General features: G+C 42.6%; 1 protein-coding gene across 41 annotated transcripts in view; it reads right to left on the minus strand.

Moving 5' to 3' along the window:
- Nucleotides 1–22691, minus strand: part of TCF7L2 (transcription factor 7 like 2) — a 188387-nt gene that overhangs the window by 154632 nt on the left and 11064 nt on the right. For 24 of the 41 annotated variants that reach the window (XM_037803720.1, XM_037803715.1, XM_037803713.1 and 21 more), the window contains exon 4: nt 20855–20923. The exons of the other annotated variants lie outside the window; for them this stretch is intronic. In XM_037803720.1, coding sequence (XP_037659648.1) covers nt 20855–20923 — 69 coding nt within the window. The remainder of the gene's footprint in view (nt 1–20854; nt 20924–22691) is intronic. 41 annotated transcript variants of the gene reach the window in all.

Below are 22691 nucleotides of genomic sequence, written 5' to 3' on the forward strand. Positions count from 1 at the left end.
CTCACTGTCTGATCCACTCCAGATACTGGGGCCCGCCCTCACACCACAAACAGGAAATGCGTAGCATCCCACTCCGCAGACAGGGAAACTGAGTCTCTGAAGGTGTGGCCAGGGCACTGGCAGCCCCGATTTGGCACGTACCGTCCACCTGGCAGGAAGGAATCTTGACTCTGAGGGGTCCTGTGCTCTCCAAGGTAGAGATGTACAAGGAGAGAGGCAGCTTTGAGCTATAAAAATAAGGCATTCAGATTCTAACTCACCAAAAGGCAAATTTGAACAGTCTCAAATATGAAAGTCTGCCCTTAGTAGCATTTTCCCCCCAGAGGGCTTCCATCAAATTTTGTCCCTTTTGGTGCTAAAAACTATCCAGCGAGTTTAGTACAGTAACGTTTTTCTATTTTAACAGTGGGAATCAGGCTTGGAAATGCAAAAGAACTATAAGTAGCTGACGACATAATTTCTAACATCCTTTAGGATACTGAGATTATGCACTAAAACTTTAGGGGATGGGAATGTATGGCAGGGGAAAACTGGAAAATATGAATTTTACAAACCTGAACTGCTCTGATATTTAATGATTGTAATTAAAAGTCACCCTTCAAGCAACAGAGAAAATAAATGAGGATGTGTCCACTCTGAGTTACCCTGGGGACTTGCGGGAGGACAATTGCTAACAAAATATTCCAGTTTCCATTGTTGCATGTCCAAATCCACAGAGTAACAACTGTTAGCCAAGTTCAGCAGCCTTGAGAGGCAGGCAATTGTCTTTATATTATTAACAGCAATAGGAACACACTTCTAGGAATAATCATTTCTACATCACACCAACCTGAACTTTCATTTCACTGTATGAGCTGCTGGGCATCAAAGCCCACAGATAGGCAGAAACACTCGTGGAAGAAGGCGGGTGGGGTAGAAAGGAAAGTCCAGCCTCTGCCCACCACCACCACCCATCCACTAGAAAATGCATTTCTAAATAAATAATGAGAATGCCCAATGTGCAAAATATTCTGGAGTGCTAGGTGAGCAGAAACAAACCCTCAAAACATCATCTCAAAAAAAATTTTAGATCTCAATCCCACCGATTCGTCTACCTCACCCTGATTCAAATTACATAAAATGCTCTTGTGCTGCTGTGTCTTAAAACAGTGTCCGAGAAGGTAGGAAAGGTTACCTACAGCAAGCAGGGACTGCCATCCTCACCATGGCAACGCGCCTATTTATAATATGGTCTACCTGCATCAAAGGCTGGCGAAGACACTCAAGGCAAGTCTAGTGCTACATCCAGGTCCTAAGATGAAGCCGGAAACTCTCGTGAGCATGTCAACGAAACACTTCCAATTACAGTACATGCCACAATTATCAGCGCTGAGCCTCAGTTTTTTTTTTCTTTTCTTTTTACTCAAGTAAGGGAAAAATGAATTAGACAGTGTCTAGGACATAGAAACCCAGCATGTGACTTTCTAAAGTGCTATGGCTATTTTTTTTTTTTTAATTGGTAACTCCAAAGGCAGAGACAGGAGGGAGGGGGTGCCAGGGAGAGGATGCGGAATCCGGGAAGGAACCCTCTGGTTCACATTCAAGGCCTCCCCCACCCACTCCCAGAGAGAGAAATTCCAAGGAGCCCAGTCCCAGACCTACACTGGACTGTACATATGAACAGGTTGGGGGGAGAAAAGGGCTTTCATTTACAGGGAGACTGTGGGAATGAGATTAAGTTTAGCTTTCACACAGGGTGGGGGCAGCTCGGGGGGATGGCAGAGGGTCAAGAAGCCAAGCCGTAGTCAGCAGCCAGTCCTCCTGTTTATCCACCCACTGTCCTTGCAAGGTGGAGACTTGGGGGTGGAGGCTCCTAAAATAGCCTATTATTTCTTACCAACTGGCTTTGCAGTTAAGGAGCAAAGGAAAGAGGCCACAGTAAGCACAGGAGTGGTATCCATCAGGGGTGGAGACTTGTTTTAAATGTTTCAAATTTGCACAGGTTAGTCAGGCCTGTCAAATAGGCTGCAACCTCTGGAGCATCTAGCCAATGGAGAAACAGGAGAGGGACTGCGTGTTAGGCTTAAGGCATAAATAGTACTGTGTTCTATTGTTCTGCGTGCCAGCCACCACAATTTGGTTATGCGCCCGTTCTTGCAAGATCGTGAATAAATTTCTTTTCTTCTCCACAATCGAATGAGTGTTTATTCCTTTTTAGGTATAGTGCTTGTTTCTCACAGAGACACAGGTACTCAATCACTCACTGGCAACAGGATCGCCTTCAAAGTTCACATTAGAATTCTGAAAGGGAAGTGCAATTATATTCCCAACAGCAGCCTCCCCCTTTCCATGACAATATCACCAGACCGCAGGGCATGGGCAGGGCCATTTCTCGGTGTGACCACTTACTAGCTGTGCATCATTGGGAAAGTCCGCTCACTTCTTTCAGACTTAGTTTTCCCATCTGTATAATGGGGATGATGTAGTAAGTTGCTGTGAGCATTAAGTTTAAAAATATATGAAATGTTCCAGAAACAGGCATAAAAGTTAAGAGCTCAGTAAACAATATCAGTTCTTTTTTTCTTGTAGCTTTCAATATTAAGGCTCTTTCTGGGGAAATGATTGCTGAATAAGCAAAGCTTAAATTTCCACACACAGTAAGAACCAAAAGAGTACTTCATTCAAACCTGTGAGCTTTCCCACTCCCTTAAAAAGGGGCAGTTCCTCTTTCCTCTCACTTTCCCCTATGGCAATTCTGACTACACAATAGAATTCACATTAACTTGGATTTCAAGCAGTTCAAATATTTAACTCTCAATGGATCTCGCTCACCTCCCTCCCACCTCCATAGAATGATGCTGGCCCCATCTCATAGCTGGAAAAACTGAGGCTGAACGCACATTTGCATCAATAATAGAGCTAAGGTTCAAACCTGAAGGACAGAGAGGAAGAGTGAGTGGCCTACTTTGCCTATCTCCAAAAGGGACTATTAGTGGAAGGCAGGTGAAGAGTGATCTACATGAAAAATTCAGTCCAATGGAAGGACAAAAACCCATCCTGTGGACCAAGGTGACTGGGGCACAGGACAGAAGTTCAAAACAAACCCAGGATCCAATTCCAGACACCCTCCACTGCTGTTTTCTTTTTCCAACAGACTGTACATTCCTAAGCAGCAGAGATGAACTACATCAGCTCATCCTGGCATACATACAACTAACACATACATATCACAGACCCTGAATATATATTTATTTTTGTTGAATGTGTTTAGGGAAAAAAAGCATCAACTTCCTGGTATCTTGCCCAAAGTGGCTTAAAAAAAAGGAGATAATAAGTATTATTTTATTTAGTTATCACAATAGTTCAAGGAGGTATTTTTACTTTGCCTATTTTATAGACAGGAAAACTGAGGTTCTTGTTCAAGGTCATATAGTCACAAAGCAGCAGAGCCAGGATTCAAATGTGGGTCCTGTCTGACTCTAGAGCCAAGTTCCCAACCACTTCTTTAATCTTGATTTTCTCTTGGTATTTCTGTGCATCTAGAATAATTCTTAGCTACTAATCAATGCTCAAAATCACTTTTTTAAATGGAGACACAAAAGAAATAAGCAACTCAAGTTCTAACTTAACTTTCCATGCTCACAAAAGCCTAGCACAACCACAGGGGAGACTGCTTCACCTTAAGCCTTGCTAACTACATGAGTAAAGTCTTTGCTGCAGACATTCTGGAAAAAGATTTCAATGCATGTCTTCACCCACCAATCTCTGCAAACAAAAGCCCAGAAGCAAACACGTGACATGAAACGGGCTGGACCTGTTCAGAGCCAGGTATTAAATTATACTGAACTAGAAATTTCCAAACCAGGGACCCAGCATCACCAAGGAGTAGTGGGTAGGAGAAGTCCATGCAGCACCCACCTGAGCAGAATTCTCTTATGTGACACCTTCTCAAAATCTTCCCGGGAAGGTGAAGGGGCTGCGAGAAAGGGAGGTCTGTGGAAAATGCTCTAATATATCTTAACCACAGCCCGAGCATTTTTCCACCAGAGAGAAACACCAAGTGCAGCAACGGTGACTTCTAAGTGTGCAGACCGATTATAGCTTTACTTTCAAAAGAGCTTTGATTGATCTTTTTTGATAGACCTGAAATAAATTAAACTAGATTGACTCACTTGAGAATGGACTCTAATCCCTTAGTCAGATCCTGGAGAACTCAAACCAAACCAGCTGTTAATTTAGGCTTTATAAGATAAAGCATGAGAAATCCAAGTTGATGTACCCCAGAGCAAAGCTTACATCATCTCTGTAAGCAATCAACTTACTGCTTCTTTTAGAACTAATCAGTTCTTGGGTAAGTGGGTGCCAAGCCTGTGCTCTCAGGACGAAACTAGCTCAAAGAAAGGAGGAAATGTGAGAGAGGAAGAGAGAACCCAAGAAACATCGACTGACTCACACCCCACCCAATTCAGAACCAGTCCGAGACATTTTCATTTTGTTTTCTGCAAGTCATCTGTGTCCTGCTCCATAAACAGCTGATGGCTTGACCAGAAACAGCCTCGGTACCCACATAACCACCAAGTAAGAGGAAGCGGCTGGTGCTTTCAATAGTTCTTTAAAAAGTCAGTGGGGGGAGGAAGAATTACCCAGGAAGAAATTCCCCATTACTTTTTCATTGCCTCATCTTTGAAGATCATACTGTCCCCTTTATCTTTGCTCTGGTGTGCCTTTGATTTAAATGTAGGAATTCAGAGGCTTTCAAGTGGTGCTTGCCCATGGTACTGATAGGGTTAAAGAGAAAACACACACATACACACACACACAGGCTTTCTCCCCATGCAAAACTATGCTCACTAACGGGGCCCCCTCCCAACTTTCAGGAGCATTTCCCAAACGGATGGACGCCTCCGTGCCATGCAAAGACGGGCATTCACCTCTAGGGACCCCACCCACACCTCACCCCAGGAGGCTCCAATAGTGCCTTTTCCTTCTGAAAAAAGCAATGCTGCCAGCCTCTTGCTCCTAAACAATGTTTCGTAGAACATTCTGTTTACCAAACCAAAGGGGATCAAGAATTGAAATCCAATTTAAGGAATTATGGTGCCTTCAGACTGTTTTTCTTCAATGATGAAAAAAGACAGGCATGTTGTTTCTGGAATCAGGCCAGAAGAAACTGATCCTTGTAGCAATACAAGGGAGGGGAAAGAAAGAAGAAATCAATGTATGTGTTTATAAATCAGGGAGAGGGTTGCTAAAATATGAGCTAAAACCTCAATAACAAATGAATTTGTTTCATTCTATGGAGAGATCCTAGCATTTATTTTCCATGCCCTATTTTAATATCCATTTGACAAGCAGAATACGGTTCATCTCTTACTGCTCTGAGATACAGGAGAAATTTAACCAGAAAACAGGGGAAGAAAAGGCACAACAGAAATCAACCTCCTGCCTTCAGCAGTAGCGCAATGGACCAAAGTACTACAGCAACCAAGTGATAGAAATCATTCCCCTTTAAATAAAAGCAAGCACTGCTGCTCTCCACTACGCATTGGCCATTGAGTTAGGGCTGTATGGATATGACCCCATTTAATCTTCAGAAATGGGTTTTATCCCCATTTTATAGATAAAACTGAGGCTCAGGGAGCTTAAATAACTGGCCAAGATCGCACATGCAACAAACGGGCAGAGCTGACTTGAGACCCCCAGAGCTCTTACCAGCAGAGCAAAAACTCCTAACTACAGATAAAACAGCACTTTCGTGGCTTCTGAGTAGTCTTCCCACTGCGTACAGCCTGTGGGGGTACCCCACAGATGAGCAAACTGAGACCCAGAGAAGAAGCTAGTGACAGCCAGATAATTTAGTGGCAGACCTAGGGGTATTCAGAGCTCCTGGGCCCCTACTCCAATTATTAAGCTCCATCCTCTCTCTTAATTAATTCTTCCCCGCTGCCATACACAAAGACAAGGTTCTCCCCAGAGAAAAATGCCTGTCTCACCAAGTGCTGCCCGGGGAAATAGTTTTGTTGGTGGTGTTAATTTAGGAGGGGGGGGAGTGGGAGGGGGTGAAACTATTAGATTAAGCAAATTAAGACATTTCTGATAGATATGGAATAAATCATCACTTAGAGGAACTAACCAATTAAAAAGGTAAAGCACTGCACTTAACTAAAAGAGATACCATCAGCCAGGAAAGCCGGGGTAAACTAACCAGAGGGGAGAAAAATGGAAGCAACTTCCGCTGCCTCAGGCCACTGAGCAGCTACAAAGGTCTGTCCACAGCCAAAAAAAATACTATAGTTTTCTGATTAACAAAGCCTGCTGAAATGCAACTTCTTTTTTTAAAAGAGGGGTGGGGTGGGAGGGTGTAATCCCACTAATCGATTGTTTCATACCTTCCAAAGCTAAAAGGAGAGTGAAAAGTCCACTGCCTAAGACTGCTTTGTGATTTCTCATATTTCACGCTTCCTCTTTTCATTCTGGCCTCTAAAAAGCTTAAGAAAGATAGCAATTAAAAAACGGGCAAACCTTAAAAGAACTGTGTTTTAATTCAGGCTTCTGCAAACGAGGACGGTTTGGAACTGAACATTCTGGAACCGGGAGCTGTTAAGGAAACAATGGCTGCCCCCGAGTGGACTGGGAGAATGGGGGTCATTTCTTAACCAACACTGAGGATAAATCATGCTGGACAAGCTCCTTACTGCATTACTGTTATCCAAGCTTGAGTGTGAACAGCCCTGGGATCGCCGTCCACCACCAATGGATTTCTTGCCCTGGAAAGCCCCTCAGGAAAATTCCAGTGAGTTGACCCCTGTTGTGAGCACAGATGCAGACTGAAGAGCAGAAAATGCCAGCACGGCCTCCCCAAGGAGCCGGGCACCCAGGCACCAGGAACAGTCAGCAGTTCCCAAGGCTGGGGTGACGCAGCCAAAGGTCTCTCGTCCCTAGCAATCAACTAGCACCACTTGTCTCCGAGGCAAATTGGAGAAGGAGGGAGCTGTTACACGCTTATTATAAACTCAAGCAAACAATAGCCTGACCAGAGCCAGCCCAGGAAACTCCCTCATAAAGAAATAAGTGTTAGTTATTAGGTTTGCGAGCCAGGAGCCAGACCTCTGCCTTGCAAGGACCAAAAAGAATGCCTTTTAAATTTATTTTTTTGATGAATTTCTAAGCAATGGGAATTCGACCAAAGAAGAGAACAGACATTACATACAACCAAAAGGCCACAGATTCTGTCTTGCTGTCACTAATTTCATGCCCATCAGAAGCTGAATAATTCCAAGTCCAGTCTCCCCTACAGGTTTTTTTGTTTTCCCTCTGCGGGGAGATAAATTATGTCACAACACAGGCTCTCTTGCCTTCCCTCTCTTCTAAAGGTATTCAGTCTCCTGGCTTGGCCTCTTCTCTAGTGGAAATAACTGAAGCCTGGATCATTTTTTAAGGTGAGGAGAGGGGAGGAGATAAAGAGAAGCACAGAAAGATATGCAACTCAATATATCACTGTGTCGGAAACTTGGCCAAGGAGTTTTAACAACATTGTTGCTAAAGTGACCAACCACCCAGGTTTGCCTGGGACTGAGGGGTTTCCCGAGACCCAGGGTTTTCAGTGCTCACTCCGGGACAGCCTGGTCACCCTTCCTGGTGACAGGAATCACATATTTAACCTTTCCTATGGGCCAGGCACCTAGCGAAGCCCCCGCACATATTCTCACAATAACCCTCTGGGGCAAGTCCTATTATTAAATCCATTTTTCACAGGTGAAGAAACTGAGGCACAGAGTAATTAAGTAATCTGCCCAATGGAATGTTTTCAGTTTTGTTTAAAAAAAAAAAAAAGTGGTGGGAATCAAATACTGGGATAAAGAAAAGTTCATACTTTATGGGGAAATTTTGACCTGGAAACTAGTTTAATGAGGAAAAAAATATTCTCTGCCAAAGGTGAGGAGGGGAGGAAAGCAGAGAAATCAGAGGAAATCCACAGAACAGGAAGATCAATCACAAGTTGGTCTAGATGTTTCCAAAATAGCCTTTAGAGGTATTACATAAGTAACACAGAAAGAGAGGCCAGGGAGCCTGTGACAGCAAAATATCCAGGACAGGAACAATGGCTCTGCTGCAATTTGGGCTTTTAATTTGGATTTTTAATTCCGATATCCCTTTGGAATGTTATCCTGAGACTCCTTTTCCCCAGCCTTCCACCAGCCAGGAGCCCAGGGTCACTCTGGTTCCCGAGCAGCCAAATTCATGAGCTGATTTGTAAATGGAAACCACAAACCACGAAGTGAACCAGAAAGTAAGACCGAAAGACAAAAATCCACTCTCACGGAAAAAGACATGATAACAACCACTGAGGCCGAAATCAAAACTGCATCTGCTTTGCATGTGGGTATGTGGTTTTGTGTATGTACTTTTTTTTTTTACTTGCCAGATCACTGGTTCCTGTCACATTTAAGTCATTGTCACCATCCTTTAACTGCTATGCAAACTAAGGTGGTTAGAGATTATAATCTTGGCCAAAAATTTCAATGAGGGTAGAGGAAGGAAACACCAAACAACTTGCAACTTAGCACTACTAAAGAAACAGTTGGGGGTGGCAGGACACTTGACCCAATCTGCAAAAATAACTATCTCGGTGCTTTTCCTAAACTATCCTAAAATGACAACATCATGTCAGGAGTAATAAGTTTGTGGAGCTGTGATAATGTATATTAGGATTTAGTTGCTGACTCAGATAAACTGGCAAATTTAACCCAGCAGAAAAAGTCACTTCAGCAAAAAAACAAAGCAAAAAAAAATCCTTTCTTTTAATGGGGGGCTGGGGAGCAGTGGCAGGTTTCTCTTCCAAGGAAAGAGGCTCATTACATTTTAAAGCCTTTTCCTTGTTCATAAATTCAAGCCCTGAGTGCCAATTCTTCAGACACAAATGGCTTCATGAGTCTGATCTTCTGGGGGAGACATTTGCCATCTGCATTCACTCACCTTTATGAAAATGCAGCAACAGTGATAACTTAAAAACAAAAACAAAAAAAAAACAAAACGAAAAAATGGGGTGTGTAAAACACACTGCTGGTTTGGTAAACACGTCCTGAGCTGAGGGGTGTTTTCAAACTTCCCTTCAAGTTCTCTTTCAAGAAAAGTGTCTTTACACATTGGGTCAGTGTGTTTTTTAAAATTAATGGGAAAACTCTTGGCTGCTTCAGCAATTATTAAGAAATAAATGCTGCTAGATTCCAGAAAAAAAAACTAAGCGACTGGAATGAAAGGAGGGAAGCAGAGGTTTGTTTTTGATTTTTTAAGGATAAGAATCAAGTTCAGAGCTTGGAGACTCTTGAAACTCCTAAATCTACATCCAATACAACCCATGTATCAATAAAGCCCTTACCTATAACTTGGTACCAGAGGGAAGATAATTTTTTTTAATCCTGCAGAAAATAATCTATTTTTAAGGATTAATATTACCTTACAATTTCATTTCTGTATTAAGTTTAAGTATTCCTTGGTCTTTTGCTACATATTTATACCTCAGGATCTCATCAAAAGGTCAAAAACTCCTCTTTGCACACTATTACACGAAGATTTCAGTTTTGCTATAATGCCAGAAAGCATCCAGTTAAACAGGAAAACATCCCTATGACTTATCCCCAACACACACAGGCCATTCTAACCCACAAAGTAGATGCTTTCTTTTCCATAAGGGTCTGTTCTCCAAAATGCCCTTATTCATTGCCTGCCCAATTCACAATGTCTACACTCCACTGTTCAAAAGTATAAATCTGACAACTGCTTTCGAGCCAACCCAGACAGAATCCCCAAAAAACTCATGAAATGCAGTGCAAAGGTCTTCAGATTCAGAAACCCATTTCAATATGTTTCTTCCAAGTTTGTTGAATTACATTACTTATCTGTTCATAAATGATTTAAAGGTCTATCAACTGGCAGGTCAAATTGAGCAATAAGTACACTGGGGTCTTTGGTGGCGATGGTAGTTTAAATTCTACTGGTAACTATATTGGAATATCCTGGTTCTCACAATTCAAAGCATTGAAACATTATGGTGGGGTCTTAATTTTTTTTATCCTCCTCCTCCTATTGGTTCTTCAACTCAGTTGGAGAAAGCAAGCAAGTAAAATCCTACCAAATGTGCTCCTGGAAGAAAGGATGTACCTGGACTGGACACTAAATATGCACCATGACCCAATACAATGAACTGTACCCAGTGACAGAGAACAGAATCAAAGAGCTTTACTCTTCATTTACATCCAGCACTCCCAGTGGTTAGATTATGGACGTTGGGGACAAGAGCACATGGCCGTGAATTCCTTGGCTATCCATTGCCAAGCTCCTTAGGCACCCTAGTCTTTTAAGTTCTCCTTTCAACAAGCGAACTTCCCAACTCCAGTCCACTCCAGAAAAGAAAGAAGGAGGAGAAGGAGGAGAAGGAGAAGACGACGACAATGACAACCATCACCACCACCACCACCACCTCCAAACCAAAACGGAAAAGCAAACAATAACATCTTATAGGGAGAGAGGGGCTGGGAGGGGGGAGTTGAAACCTTCGAAGAACATCCTTGGCAAAGCTAACACTACAGAAGCAGAGATGAAATTTAAAATCTTACAACCAGGAAATGGGACACATGAATGGCTACTGGGTGAAACTGGAACCCAGGTCCTTATGTATTCTAACGAGTGTGAGATGTGAGAAATACAAGTAATTTGGCCCTGAAAGATGCTCTTCTGAGTTCAATGTTTTCATTCTTCTAATCAGTATACATTGAACACCTACTACGCACGAGAGTCACCACTCAATAGCTGTTAAAAAAATAATAGAAACGTAAGTAATCAAGACCTTGCAAACTGTCTTCCAAATGTGCATAATGAATATGTATTATATAATTCAAAATCATAATCCCCTAACTGCTTTCCAATAGAGAATCAAATGCCCTGAGATATTAGTTTAAATTTAGCTTTCCTTTTCCTCTCTTTGAATCATCATTAAGCTTTCTAGCAAGAGCTTCTTCTAGGCCTCCTGGAAAAGCCCATAAGGGTAGCAGGGGCTGGAAACACAGAAGAGGAACCTCAAATTTCCTTTATATTTTGGACTGTCAAAAATATTTAGGAAAAGCACCTCCTCTCATCTCTGCTCCATGCGTTTCCCTTATTGGTTCATTTACGCAGCCCTGCTCCCCACCAGCAGGGAGTACATCGTTTTGTCATTGCTGCCTTTCCCCACCATTAGTGCAGGCTGCGGAGACGATACCCCAACTGTCTCCCCAGAGTGGCCTGCAGCATCAGTGCCTTTCCCCCAAGCGGTCTCCCCTTTGACTAATGTTCACCAACACTCATACATCATTCCCAAATTGGTCCAAATGAATTAAACACAGCTCTGCTTAACATTACGAGATTTAAATGGATTTTCTCTCTACAGGTCTGCCCCATAATTGGGTTTATCCATCTTGTTGAAGTACAGTTTACACTTGCTAACATCACGCCAATTCAAGCTACATTTTCTGCTCCAGTGGCAGGAGCAAGGCAGATTTGTCATCGGATCATAACAGGTAATTCAAACAACAATTAGTTTGATGACGGCCCGTATGTCAATGTCTGTTCCCAGCAGCCTGGCTCACACCCGGTGCTCTCTGTTCCTCAAGATGAATTGTGTTCACAATTCTTCAGTTTCAATCATCAACAATGCTTACTGAATCAACTTAAAAACTATTGACACTAGACTGTCTTCCCTACAGGGCAGCCTCATCAAAGCCGCAGCAAACCGCAGCAAAAAGAATCTTCCTGTCCCCCAGGACAGGCTTACTAACACACACACCCGATTTCAAGCTTTGGACAAGTTCTGATTTTCAACCAAAGCTGTTTATTCTGGTGCTTTATCTCAATCTCAAAATTCAGGGGGGCACAGGGTTTGGGAATGGAAAGGAATGAATATTTGCAAGGTTCATCCATCCTCTAGTAGGAAACCGCGTGTTTAATATTTTTGAAGTCCCCCTGCAGGAATGAATGACAGCCGTCAAAAGTCTGGGAAACGTTAGAACCTAATGAGTAACACTGCTTGTCATTTACAAAAAAAAAAAAAAAGCTAATATTGTTTTAAAAAATCAACTAACCTCCAAACACTTTGAAAATTAGAAGACAATCATATAAAATATAAACCAGCCCAATCATGGCTACCCATTGTATGGACAATGCCACAGTCATTAAGACCCAGGAAACAACATCAAGCTAACGAAGGGGTCCATCTTAATTTATTTGGTTGCGTGCAAAAAATTAAAAAAAAATTATTCTTCGCTTGTCATGTTACGAAAGAAACAGTTATTAGAAAATTCGAAACATGTCCTTCAATGGCTATCTCTAATACACACCCACCCCTGCTCCCTCAGAACCCATTCGTTACTGCCTGGTGCCATCAAGGATATAAAGATGAGTAAGACACAATCTCAGGCCTTCAAAAGAGCTTATATCCCAGCTGAATGTACAAGGACTAGGCAGAATTTTTAAGTGACAAAAGAGAAATGCAAACAGCAACCAACAGGAGTCATAAATCTTTGTTTCCCAGCAAAGATAGTCCAGGTCATCAAATTTATCATGTGTGATGTTTCTGACAGGGAATAAAAATATACATTGCATGTCAGGATGAAGCATAGTCTAAGGCTGCAAACAAGTATTTCACATAGTTCTCAACGGTAAAAACAGCAGCTTGTATTTATCAAACACCCTTCTAGGTGCCAATGCACTGCCTGTCGCATTACAAACCTTATCTCATTTAATCCCCAAAAATTTGGAAACAGGTACTGCCATTAGCCCCATTTTACAGATTAAGAAGTTGAAGCTTGATAGAACTGGGACTCCAACACCCAGGTTTATCTGAATCCAGAAGGACAAGCTTTAAAGTGTAATACTAAGCCCATGCTTCTCAACCAGGGGTGATTTTAACCCAGGGGGACATTCGGCAATATCTGGAGACATTTTTGGTTATCACAATTTTGGCTGGGTGCTAATGGCATCTAGAGGGGAGAGGCCGGGCAAGCTGCTAAACATCTTACAACGCACAGGACAGTTCCCCACAACAAAGAATTATCCAGCCCAAAATGCCAGTGGTGCTGCAGTTAGAAAGCCTGCACTGAGCAGTCCTGCTTCCAGCCCCCACTACTAACCAATGCCAACTTCCAGTACAGGGAACAGCCAATCTGGGTAACTATCTGGTGTAACCAAGTGTTTTTCCAGCTATTATATACCTTAAAAACCCACAGTTTTGCAAAAATGTTTCTAACAATCCACAGATGTGAGTCTAATTTTTTTGTAGTGTGTTATAGATGTAGAAATATGCAGTACATGTACCTACTTTCCAACTTATTTTTTTTTTATTTCAATGTATTATTCATTAAATATTAAACACACTACAAACCATCCAGTAGTTTTTGTGGAACCTTCAGGTATAATGATCTGCTGCCATTTCTGTTTAATTGAAGAATTTGCTGAGATTGCAAGGTAAACCTTTAAAAAAAAATTGCAACCACTTATCTGTTTGATCAGGATTTGATACCATGCAACCAAATCAAACTCCAGAAACAAATTAAATGCTGAGCCTGATAAGCCTGCAAATGCCAGCCATGGCCCATTTAGAAATTTCTGTGCTCATTTAAACAGCCCCATGACTCTCAGTGACTTTATAATAAAAGTAAATATTATAAATTGGAACTTACAAAATAAACTCAGGCTAAGAAAATACAATCAGCTGACAGCCACACATCGGCCCTCTGTACCCACACGTGCTGTGGCCTGCAAAAGGGCACACATATGGCTGACAGAATCGTTGTTTCCAGGTTGTTCAACCCAAGAACCACCTGGCATTTTCCTTTCAGGCTTACCAGCCCTCTTGCAAACTACGGAGGTTGAGCCCCAAGTGCCTAAAAATGATGAGAATTAACAGAAACGAATATCTCAAGTCATACAAATACAACGATACAAATAAAACAGACATAAGTTTTTAAATAGCATAAGCAAAAAAGCACCAAAATTAGATCATCTTCTTTCATCTGGCTATTGCAATTCAAGGGCTACCGCTTGGACAAGACAATAACTTGTACCTGAAAGGCAGGAATAAAGCTGAGCCAGACTACTGGATGCTAGGTCTTGGGCCCTGATCCTACCAAGACATGGGACCTTGCACAAACCTATTCACCTCTTTGCATCTCAATTTCCCTACTCCAAGAGCAGCCTGGAGACCAGCAACACTGGCATGAAGCTTGACAGAAATGCCGAATCTCACACCCAGCCCCAGACCTACTGAATCCGAATCTGCATTTGAACGTGAACTGAAAGTTGGAGAAGCACTGGACTCACAGACCCCATCTTCTCTCACTGGCATGGGAACTCAAGCGACAGTGACTTTCCCTGATCACCTGTTAATAAAATGTCCTCAAAATAGAGACTCCTACCATTTGGATGACACAAATCATGCTTTAGAACTCTGAAGGCAACCAACATATTTTCTCCCCCAAAGAAAGAAAATCAAGTTAAAACAGACAGAAAACAGGCTCTACAACAGCCGTTCTCTAACACAACTAACATCAGAATCTAACATCAGAGCACATGGAGAGTGGGGGGGGGTGCAGAATCCAGGATTCCTGGCCCGCTGCTTCTCCACCCAGTCTGCACACTAAATTCACCCGGGAAGCTTTCATTAAAACTGGATGCCCAGGCCCCACCCCCGGAGATTCCCATCCAGCGGGGATGGAACCTGGGCCCGAGTAGTGTTTTAAATGCTCCCCAGGTGATTCCAAATTTGCAGCCAGAGTTGGGAACCACTGGCATAGTCCACGCTTCTCAAAGTGCGGCCCCGGAAAAGGGTGATGCATTGGCATTACCTAAAAACTTATTAAAACTGCAAATTCTCAGGCCCCACCCCCGGCCAACTGAACCCATAACTCTGGGGTGGGGCACCTGCAATCTGCATCCTTAAAAAAGCCCTCTAGGTAATGCACGCTCAAGTTTGTCAAATACATGCCTGGTCCTACTGAATCAGAATCTCCAAGGAGTAGAACCCAGAAATCTGTATTTTTTGAGCAGTCCCCGAGGTGATTCCTAGGTATCCAACCCTGTGAGCTGTCTGACAGTCACCGCTTTAGACCCTCCTGAGCATTATTTTGAGCAGACAGTAGTTAGCACAGGCATGTGGGGTAGAGTGTCTCCAGTCAGACTTCCGGGGTTTAAATCCTAATTACTTGACCTTGGGCAAAATATCCCAGGTATCTGAGTTCCTGGTGCCTCATTTATAAAATGGGGATAACAGTAATAATAACAGAAACTAAAAAAAAAATAAAAAATAAAAATAAAAAATAACAGTAACTAGACCTTCTGTGCTGTTATGGAAGAATCAATAAAATAATTCTCGTAGAACACCAGACCCAGTGCATCAGAAGAATTTAATAAGCGTAAGCTGCTATTATTATCAATTGTTGTTATTCCTTCTTGCCCCTAAGACCAAGCACATTATTGTCTAAGCCATTAGTTCTTAAACAATCAAAGAAATGCCTCTTCTTAAGTTGCAAAAATATCTGGTTGTCTTCACAAAACCATGGAGAAGTAAAGGCCTCAAAAGCTCTTGGGAATAGGAACAATCAAGTTTCTCACTCAAAATGAGAAAATGTTATCCCAACCAAGTAACCAGCCAGCCCTTGATTTTTACTCAGCGAATGAAAATGACTGAGCATCCAATAAATGGTCAATTGATTGATTTCAGCTATTCTCAAACTTTTTCAGAGGCTGAAATCACAACCCTGATTAAAAATGCAAATTCTTGGGCTGCAACCCCAAACCTACTGGTCTCAAGGGAAATGGGCTATAAATCAATACGTGAGCTCCATGAGAGCAAGAGATGATTGTCTGTTGTGTTCACTGATGCATTCCCCAGGGGCCTGGAAGACTCCCTTGCACACAATAGATGCACAATAAATATTTCTTAATGAATGAATATTACAAGATATGGACTTAAATTAGACACTTAGGCTAAAACTCACTACCTTAGCAAATGGATGAACCTTTAAAGTGAATTAATTACCATCCATAGGCTTTATCAAACAACTTTAGTGAAGTGACATTTCTTACACACACGCACACACACAAACACACACTCCACTTCCTTGTGAAAAGTGGACATGAAATCTCACGACCACAGCTGGCAGTGGAACTAAAGGCAAAGTGAAAAGTGTTAGGAAGTGACTGCACCAAGAATGCCAAAGCGAGACGTGGAAGATCCACTTGTGCACTGGTTTCTGGGAATTCTCCCACTTAATCCACCAGATCCGCTCCTCAACTGAGACAGCAAAATCCTGACGGAAACTGAAAGCCAGTTATCTCATGGTAAGAGGACAGGCCCAGGACAGAAGAGACCACGATCAGAAATGTCAATTGGGGGAAATCCAGGAGCCCTTCTAAATATTTCCATCTCATCCCTAAATTCTGGCTGAATCCATGGCACTACTCTCTGGCCATATTCATCAGGCATGCCAAGGGTCTACCTGGACAAAGAGGTGGACTCAGAAATACAGCAACTCAGGAATCTGAACAGTGTAAGCCCAGTCTAAACCTCAAGTCCCAATCCAGGAATAAGAGGCCAAACTCTGGTTGCTACCCTCCTCTCCCTGGCTCCAGAAAGCTCCCAGGCCCTGGAGGAGGGTCCTCATGGCCTTTCTGAACCATGGCATATAAGTCCTACAACCAAGGTTGTGCGTTGGTAAAGTGCACACGGGAACCTGCAAGCATAAGGACAAGAGGGAAAGCAACACCACTGCAAAGTCTCCACAGCTCAGCTGTGTAAACAAATAAAATGGTCCATTTCTTCTGGATCCTCTCCTAGTTGTCTTTGCACACACGGCACGCTCATGCATGCACATACACACACACACAACACTTCACATCTTACAAGAGAAACAACCAAGAAAGGTCTACACTGTTTGCTTTTGTTGCATGTGGAGTTTTTTCCTAAAACACATCTGACTTGGTGTTAAAATATCAACCTTTGGCCAAAATACTCTTAAAACAAAGGCTTAATTGGTTCTGAAGTATTCCTTCCGAAAACCAAGGGAAACATCTTCTGTGGGTCTTGACCTTGATTACAATGCTGCTCTTGAGGTTGGAAAAATGATGAGTGTAGGAGTGTTGGAAGGGCCTCTTCAGGGAAGCATTAAGTGCCTAAACATTTATCTATGGTTAATTATGGGGCATCCCTGGGAAGCAGCTGTTTTTGCACATCTGCAATATGGGTCCACCTCTAAATCTCTGCCTGCATAGTCTGTTCCCAGGTTAATGGAGAAAGTGGGAGGAGGTCCTAGGAGCTGGGGCCCAAGGCCCAACCACTGCATGAAGAAGCCTGCACTGGAGCTTCCTGCTTCCTGTGCTTACAGAAAGGGGCAAAATGGGCCTCTGATCACACTTAGATAATTGCACAGCTTCCCCTCCAACTTATCAGTCACAGATCTAACAACTACCGTGCAAACACCTTTCAGGGACAACACCTGAAATCCAGTGTTCAAGTCTCCTTCAAAAGGTCAACGCAAAGCTAAACAAACATATTGTGTTTACACAACAGAAATGCACACATATATTCCCCCCAGAAGATTTGTGTAAGTGTTCACAGAGCTTTATTCATAATAGCAAACAACCAGAAGCAGGTAAATGTCCAACAGAATGGACAAATGCACTGTGACAGCCATACATGGAATGCTACATGGCAATGAAAAAAAGAAACTGCAGCTACTCACGGTAACACAGATGAAACTCATGGACATGATGCTGAGTGAGGCCAAACACAAAACAGTATATTCCATATGATTCCATTCAATAAAGTAAAAAACAGGCAAAACTAATCCATGGTGACAGAGGTCAGAATTTGGGTTGGGGGCTTGGAGGTGACTGGGAAGAGAGGAGAAGACAGAGACCCCCGGGAATTGGTAATATTCTTTATGGGGATCAGCAAACTATAGACCATGGGCCAAAACGAGCTGCTACCTGTTTTTTAAATAAAGTTTGATGGGAATACAGTCATACTTATTCCTTTAGTATTATCTCTGGCTGCTTTCACACTATGATGGCAGAGTTAAACAGTTGCAAAAAGAAGTGCATGGCTCATAAACCTGAAATATTTACTATCTGAGCGTTTACAAAAAAGTGTTCCATTCCCGTTCTACACCTTAATCTGGGTGACAGCTTCCTGGGTATATGCATGTAAAAAGCCTTCCAGCTCTCCACTAAAGATCTGTACACTTTGCTGTCTTTAAATTTTACTTCAAAACTTTTAAGAAGTCAATAGAGTTAAGTAACTTCAAAAAGGGGGGGGGGGTCTTCATTCTAGTTATATTTGTGTTAGCCATTTAGGGAGATTTGGACCATTCACACTACTCGTCTTTTCGAAACTGAAAAGAAACAAGGAGTGTCGAAAAAGGGGACGATCCCAACACAGCAAGCCATTGTGTGTCCAACCCTTTTATAAGAACGTGAAATGTCTATAGAATCACTCAGAGGCCATTCATATAAACGGTGAACCTGGCTGAGGCCTGAGATTACAGGAGAGCTGGAAAGGGAATGGGGCATGGATCCCATGTGATGCACAGTGTCAGACTTCTCGAGGTTATTTTAGGATATAGTTTAGGAGAGCAGTGAGCTCAGTTCATATTGAAATACAGTACTTATCAAGGCCAAACAGTTTAAGTATCCATGGAGGGCAATTCTGCCCCAACAATCATTTTGTACTTAAGCCTTAAAATCGGAGAATGAAACAAGGGGAAACTGTCTGCCCCCACCACTCTGCACCAAAGCAGTGACACGCTCACCTCTAACTCCCACATCGCTACCAAGCTGCCATGTGCTTTGGGAGCAATTTTATTTTGTCTGAGATTTCCCCTTTTCTTCCTTTGCTTCTTTGGTATTGTTTTGATTTGTGCCATTTCTCCTTTGATGATCAAACTAAAGTGACAGCTGGATGGCATTTGGCTTGGCCCCGTTCTGGTCCAGCAGGGACTGGGGAGCAGGGACACTGAGAGCATGCCGGCGCTGGGCTCCTAACAGAATGTCCCTCTGTTTGCCCACAACGGCATCAAGCCTTAGCAGAGAGAAGCAGGGGAGAACAATGCTACCTGTTCATGGAGGCATAGTAATGGGTTTCAGTCCTCCAAACAATGAGCTCTGTAATTTACTCCATCTTCCTCCTGAGAAAGAGCTTCATATGGCCTGCACCGTGCCAGGTGGTTTGGAGAACTGCTGGGCCAACAGGGGCCACTTCAGCGATGGGTGTAAAGATACAGCAGCTGGTCTGGTTGCCCTGGTCTCCCAGTGGCAAGGCCCCAGCCAGCCTTTCCACACTAGGATAGGGATCACCAAGCTATTTAACCTCCACAATTCCCACACCCCAGGCAGTAGGTTTTTCCAGCTCTCCACAGAGCGGTAGCAGGCCTCGGGACATGTCTGTTTACTCCTCCATTCATCAAGATTTAAGGCTTGGGCTTGCGCTCTAACCCAGCCCTGAGTCTGAACCATTTTCTGGGAGCAAGACTTGCTAGGCCGTTAATCAAAAGGATTAACTGAATCATCTACGGAAAGTCACACCAGAGCTGGAAATACCTGGGGGTGGAGGGATAAAGTCAAGTGTCCCACTTTCCCCTAAAATGCACAGACCCAAGACCAGCAGCCCCAAGGCAGAAGTAATCAAAAATATTTCTTGAAAATAAGTCATAGCCTTGAAATATATAAAAATATTAAGTATCCACCAAGTTGAAAATGTTTGCTGACTCATACTTTTCACAGGTGGAATAATTCACAATTTACCTGGGGCAAGTGGGTAATCTATTTGCAAGTCTTATCAAGGAAGACATATTTTTGAAATGACAGAGCCAAAAGATGCAATGGGGCTATAGCTCCATAAGGCCCCACACACACATACACAAGTTATCTGCAAGGGATCACTAAAGAGGAAAAAAGGGAGCCGGGGAGAAAAGCAAATGATCTAACCAACCCACATCAAATTGCAAGAAGAGAAGAACCCAGAGCCAGACTTCACCACAACAACAAAAGATTTTAAAAGTCTCTCTTCCAAGGGTTAAACCAGAACACTCATGAAATTCTGGTACCATCCGTTACACCATGAGGTAAGGTACATCCCTCCTACCAAGGCCAGGCAGACAGACAGAAATCTCATTAGTCTGCTCTCTCTCCACTATTGCATTCTGTTGGCATCAGTTCAGCTCCCGGTCTATATTAGTCCATGATTTGTTTAGCCTTTGGATTTAAGAGAATGGAAGGACTACGTGAGCAGGAAAAGGACACTCATCAGAAGCTGGATCTGTCTCCTTTCCCTTCCCACATTTTAGTGTCATATATCAGTAGGAGGTCCCAGAGAAATCAACATTTCAGGACAATCAGGTCAAAAGTGATATTCTTAGCACCACTCAACAGGATTTTGATCCACCGGAAACAACTCTCAGGCTGTCACGAGGCCTCCTCTCCCATCCTTCCTTAATTCTTCCCCTTCACTCTTTATTGCCCAGTTTTGCTCCCAATTCAAGATCCCCACCCCCATCCCAAGACAAACAGGAGCCAGGCCAGGGCCTGCACAGTCATTATGCCTGATCAAGAAACTCTGAACAATAAACACAGGCTTCCCTTTCTTTCCTTATCTTTCAATCATTTCAGCAGCATTTCTTCCACTTTTTACTTCCCACTCACCTCCCCATAGAATTCAACCACCACCATCACCACCACCACCACCACCACCACCACTATCATCTAGATTGGGGAAGGGGAAGGAGAATAAAAGAACACAAGAGACCTAAAAATTGACAATTCGAGCTTCAGGATCTCTTGAATTTCCTACCTGAATTGCAATCTGGTGTTCAATCGTTTTGTACGCAGAGTAATGTGTGCTCCCGGACTGAAAATGGAGCTGTAGAAAGAAACCAAATCAAAGCGTTCTGCTTATGTCACAAACTACAAGAAAACATCTCAAGCAGTTTATGAATAGCAGACAAACCTTCCTAAACTGAGCTGCAGCCTTGGCATTCAATCAAGACCTACATGGTTTTATTTGTTGCTATGGATGATCACAATAATCTAAGGTAATGTTAAAATTATAAAAAAAAAAAAAAAGGCATCTATTCAATAAGCAAAAAGGGAGGGAGGTGGCCAGGAGTGAGAATTAATGACATGAAAAAGAACGACTAATGCCCATGAAGACATAAAGGAAGCCAGTGTGCTGAGCAGGCTGCTGAAGAAAAATGAACTGTGGGCTGCAAGGAGCCATCAGAGTGGCAATGTGTAGGCAGGAGGAAGGACTGTGAAAAGGAGGAGTAAGAGACCACAAGGCTACAACAGGTACAAGACCCCCCTACTTGGCAGGGACCCTGCCCTCCAACACAATTCTGCTTCCAAGGGCCACGCTATACTTTACACATCCTTTCAAAATGACGAGGCTGTCTGTCCCAGGACACCTCTGTAGCCTACACGCTAGTAATTCCCACTTCTCCCAAGAAGAGAGCCCATCATTGCCAAAGAGCCAGCAGGTTTCCAGGCCACTAACTACACCTAATTAGTGAGCGAACATAAGCCCCTGGTTTATTCAGACCCTCCACATACAAGGTGTAAGTCTCACCCGGGTTTTACCCTGTGATGCCCTATAAACCACCCACCAAAGACGCAGGTAACCCAAAAGAGAAAGAAGCATCTACAGTGCCCACCAAAATCTCATTTTCCCAAATAGTACTCGTTAATCTTGGGATCCCACCAATTGGGAAAACAAACACCATCTTCTCGTTTACTTTAGAAACAATATGATAATCACTAAAGGATCTCAACAGAGATGGCATTTTAATTTGCCATATATGAAGCAATGGTGGAGAATCAGATGGTTCTATGAAATTGCTGCCAACCCCCATCATAGCAATAGGCAAATCAGTTGCATTTCCAAACACGGATCTGTATTACTATAACAAACTACTGCTATTACTACTACTATTAATACTATCACTATTACAATAACATTGCTGTGTTACTATAACAATGCATAACTTAGTCTGCAAGTAAGTTTTAGACCCAACACATTTGTATCTTGGTCCCTGCAAGAAAATCATTCAGTCGGGGCGGGGAGGGGTGGTAGGCTCAATGACTTTTGAACCAACTCAAAATAAACACAACACAATAATAATAAAGTAAAAAAAAAATCTAAACCCACATTACTCATGGGATAAAGCTATAAGTGTCCATTTTAGGGTACAGTGGGTTCTGAAATAATTTTCTGTTCTAACTAAATAAAAACAAAAATACTGCCTATGTATATTTTGTGAATCTGCTTCCCCCAAAACAGAATTTAAAAAGGGGTACAATGAAGGTGAGCAAAAAAAAAAAAAAATTAAAACCCCTATGCCTGACAAAGCAGAGTAATAAACCAAATTCCCCTAAAAGGACAAAAAATGATGAGCAATTACAAATATGCCCCCTCCATATACACACAGCCCCCACACATACTCAGAAGCAGTTCATCTAAAGATCACTGAAAAAGATAGATGAATTTGAACCTTTGTCTTTTTTTGTAAAAACTGCCAGTCAGTAAGCAGAGATTACACTAATTACTGTGACAATTCTGCATCATGTTAAAACAACTTGTGTACCCGGGACAGGTTTCTCTGCGAGTTTGGAATTCTTGGCCAGAGAGCAGC

The sequence above is a fragment of the Choloepus didactylus genome, chromosome 15 (assembly GCF_015220235.1).
Source record: "Choloepus didactylus isolate mChoDid1 chromosome 15, mChoDid1.pri, whole genome shotgun sequence".
Taxonomy (NCBI): domain Eukaryota; kingdom Metazoa; phylum Chordata; class Mammalia; order Pilosa; family Megalonychidae; genus Choloepus; species Choloepus didactylus.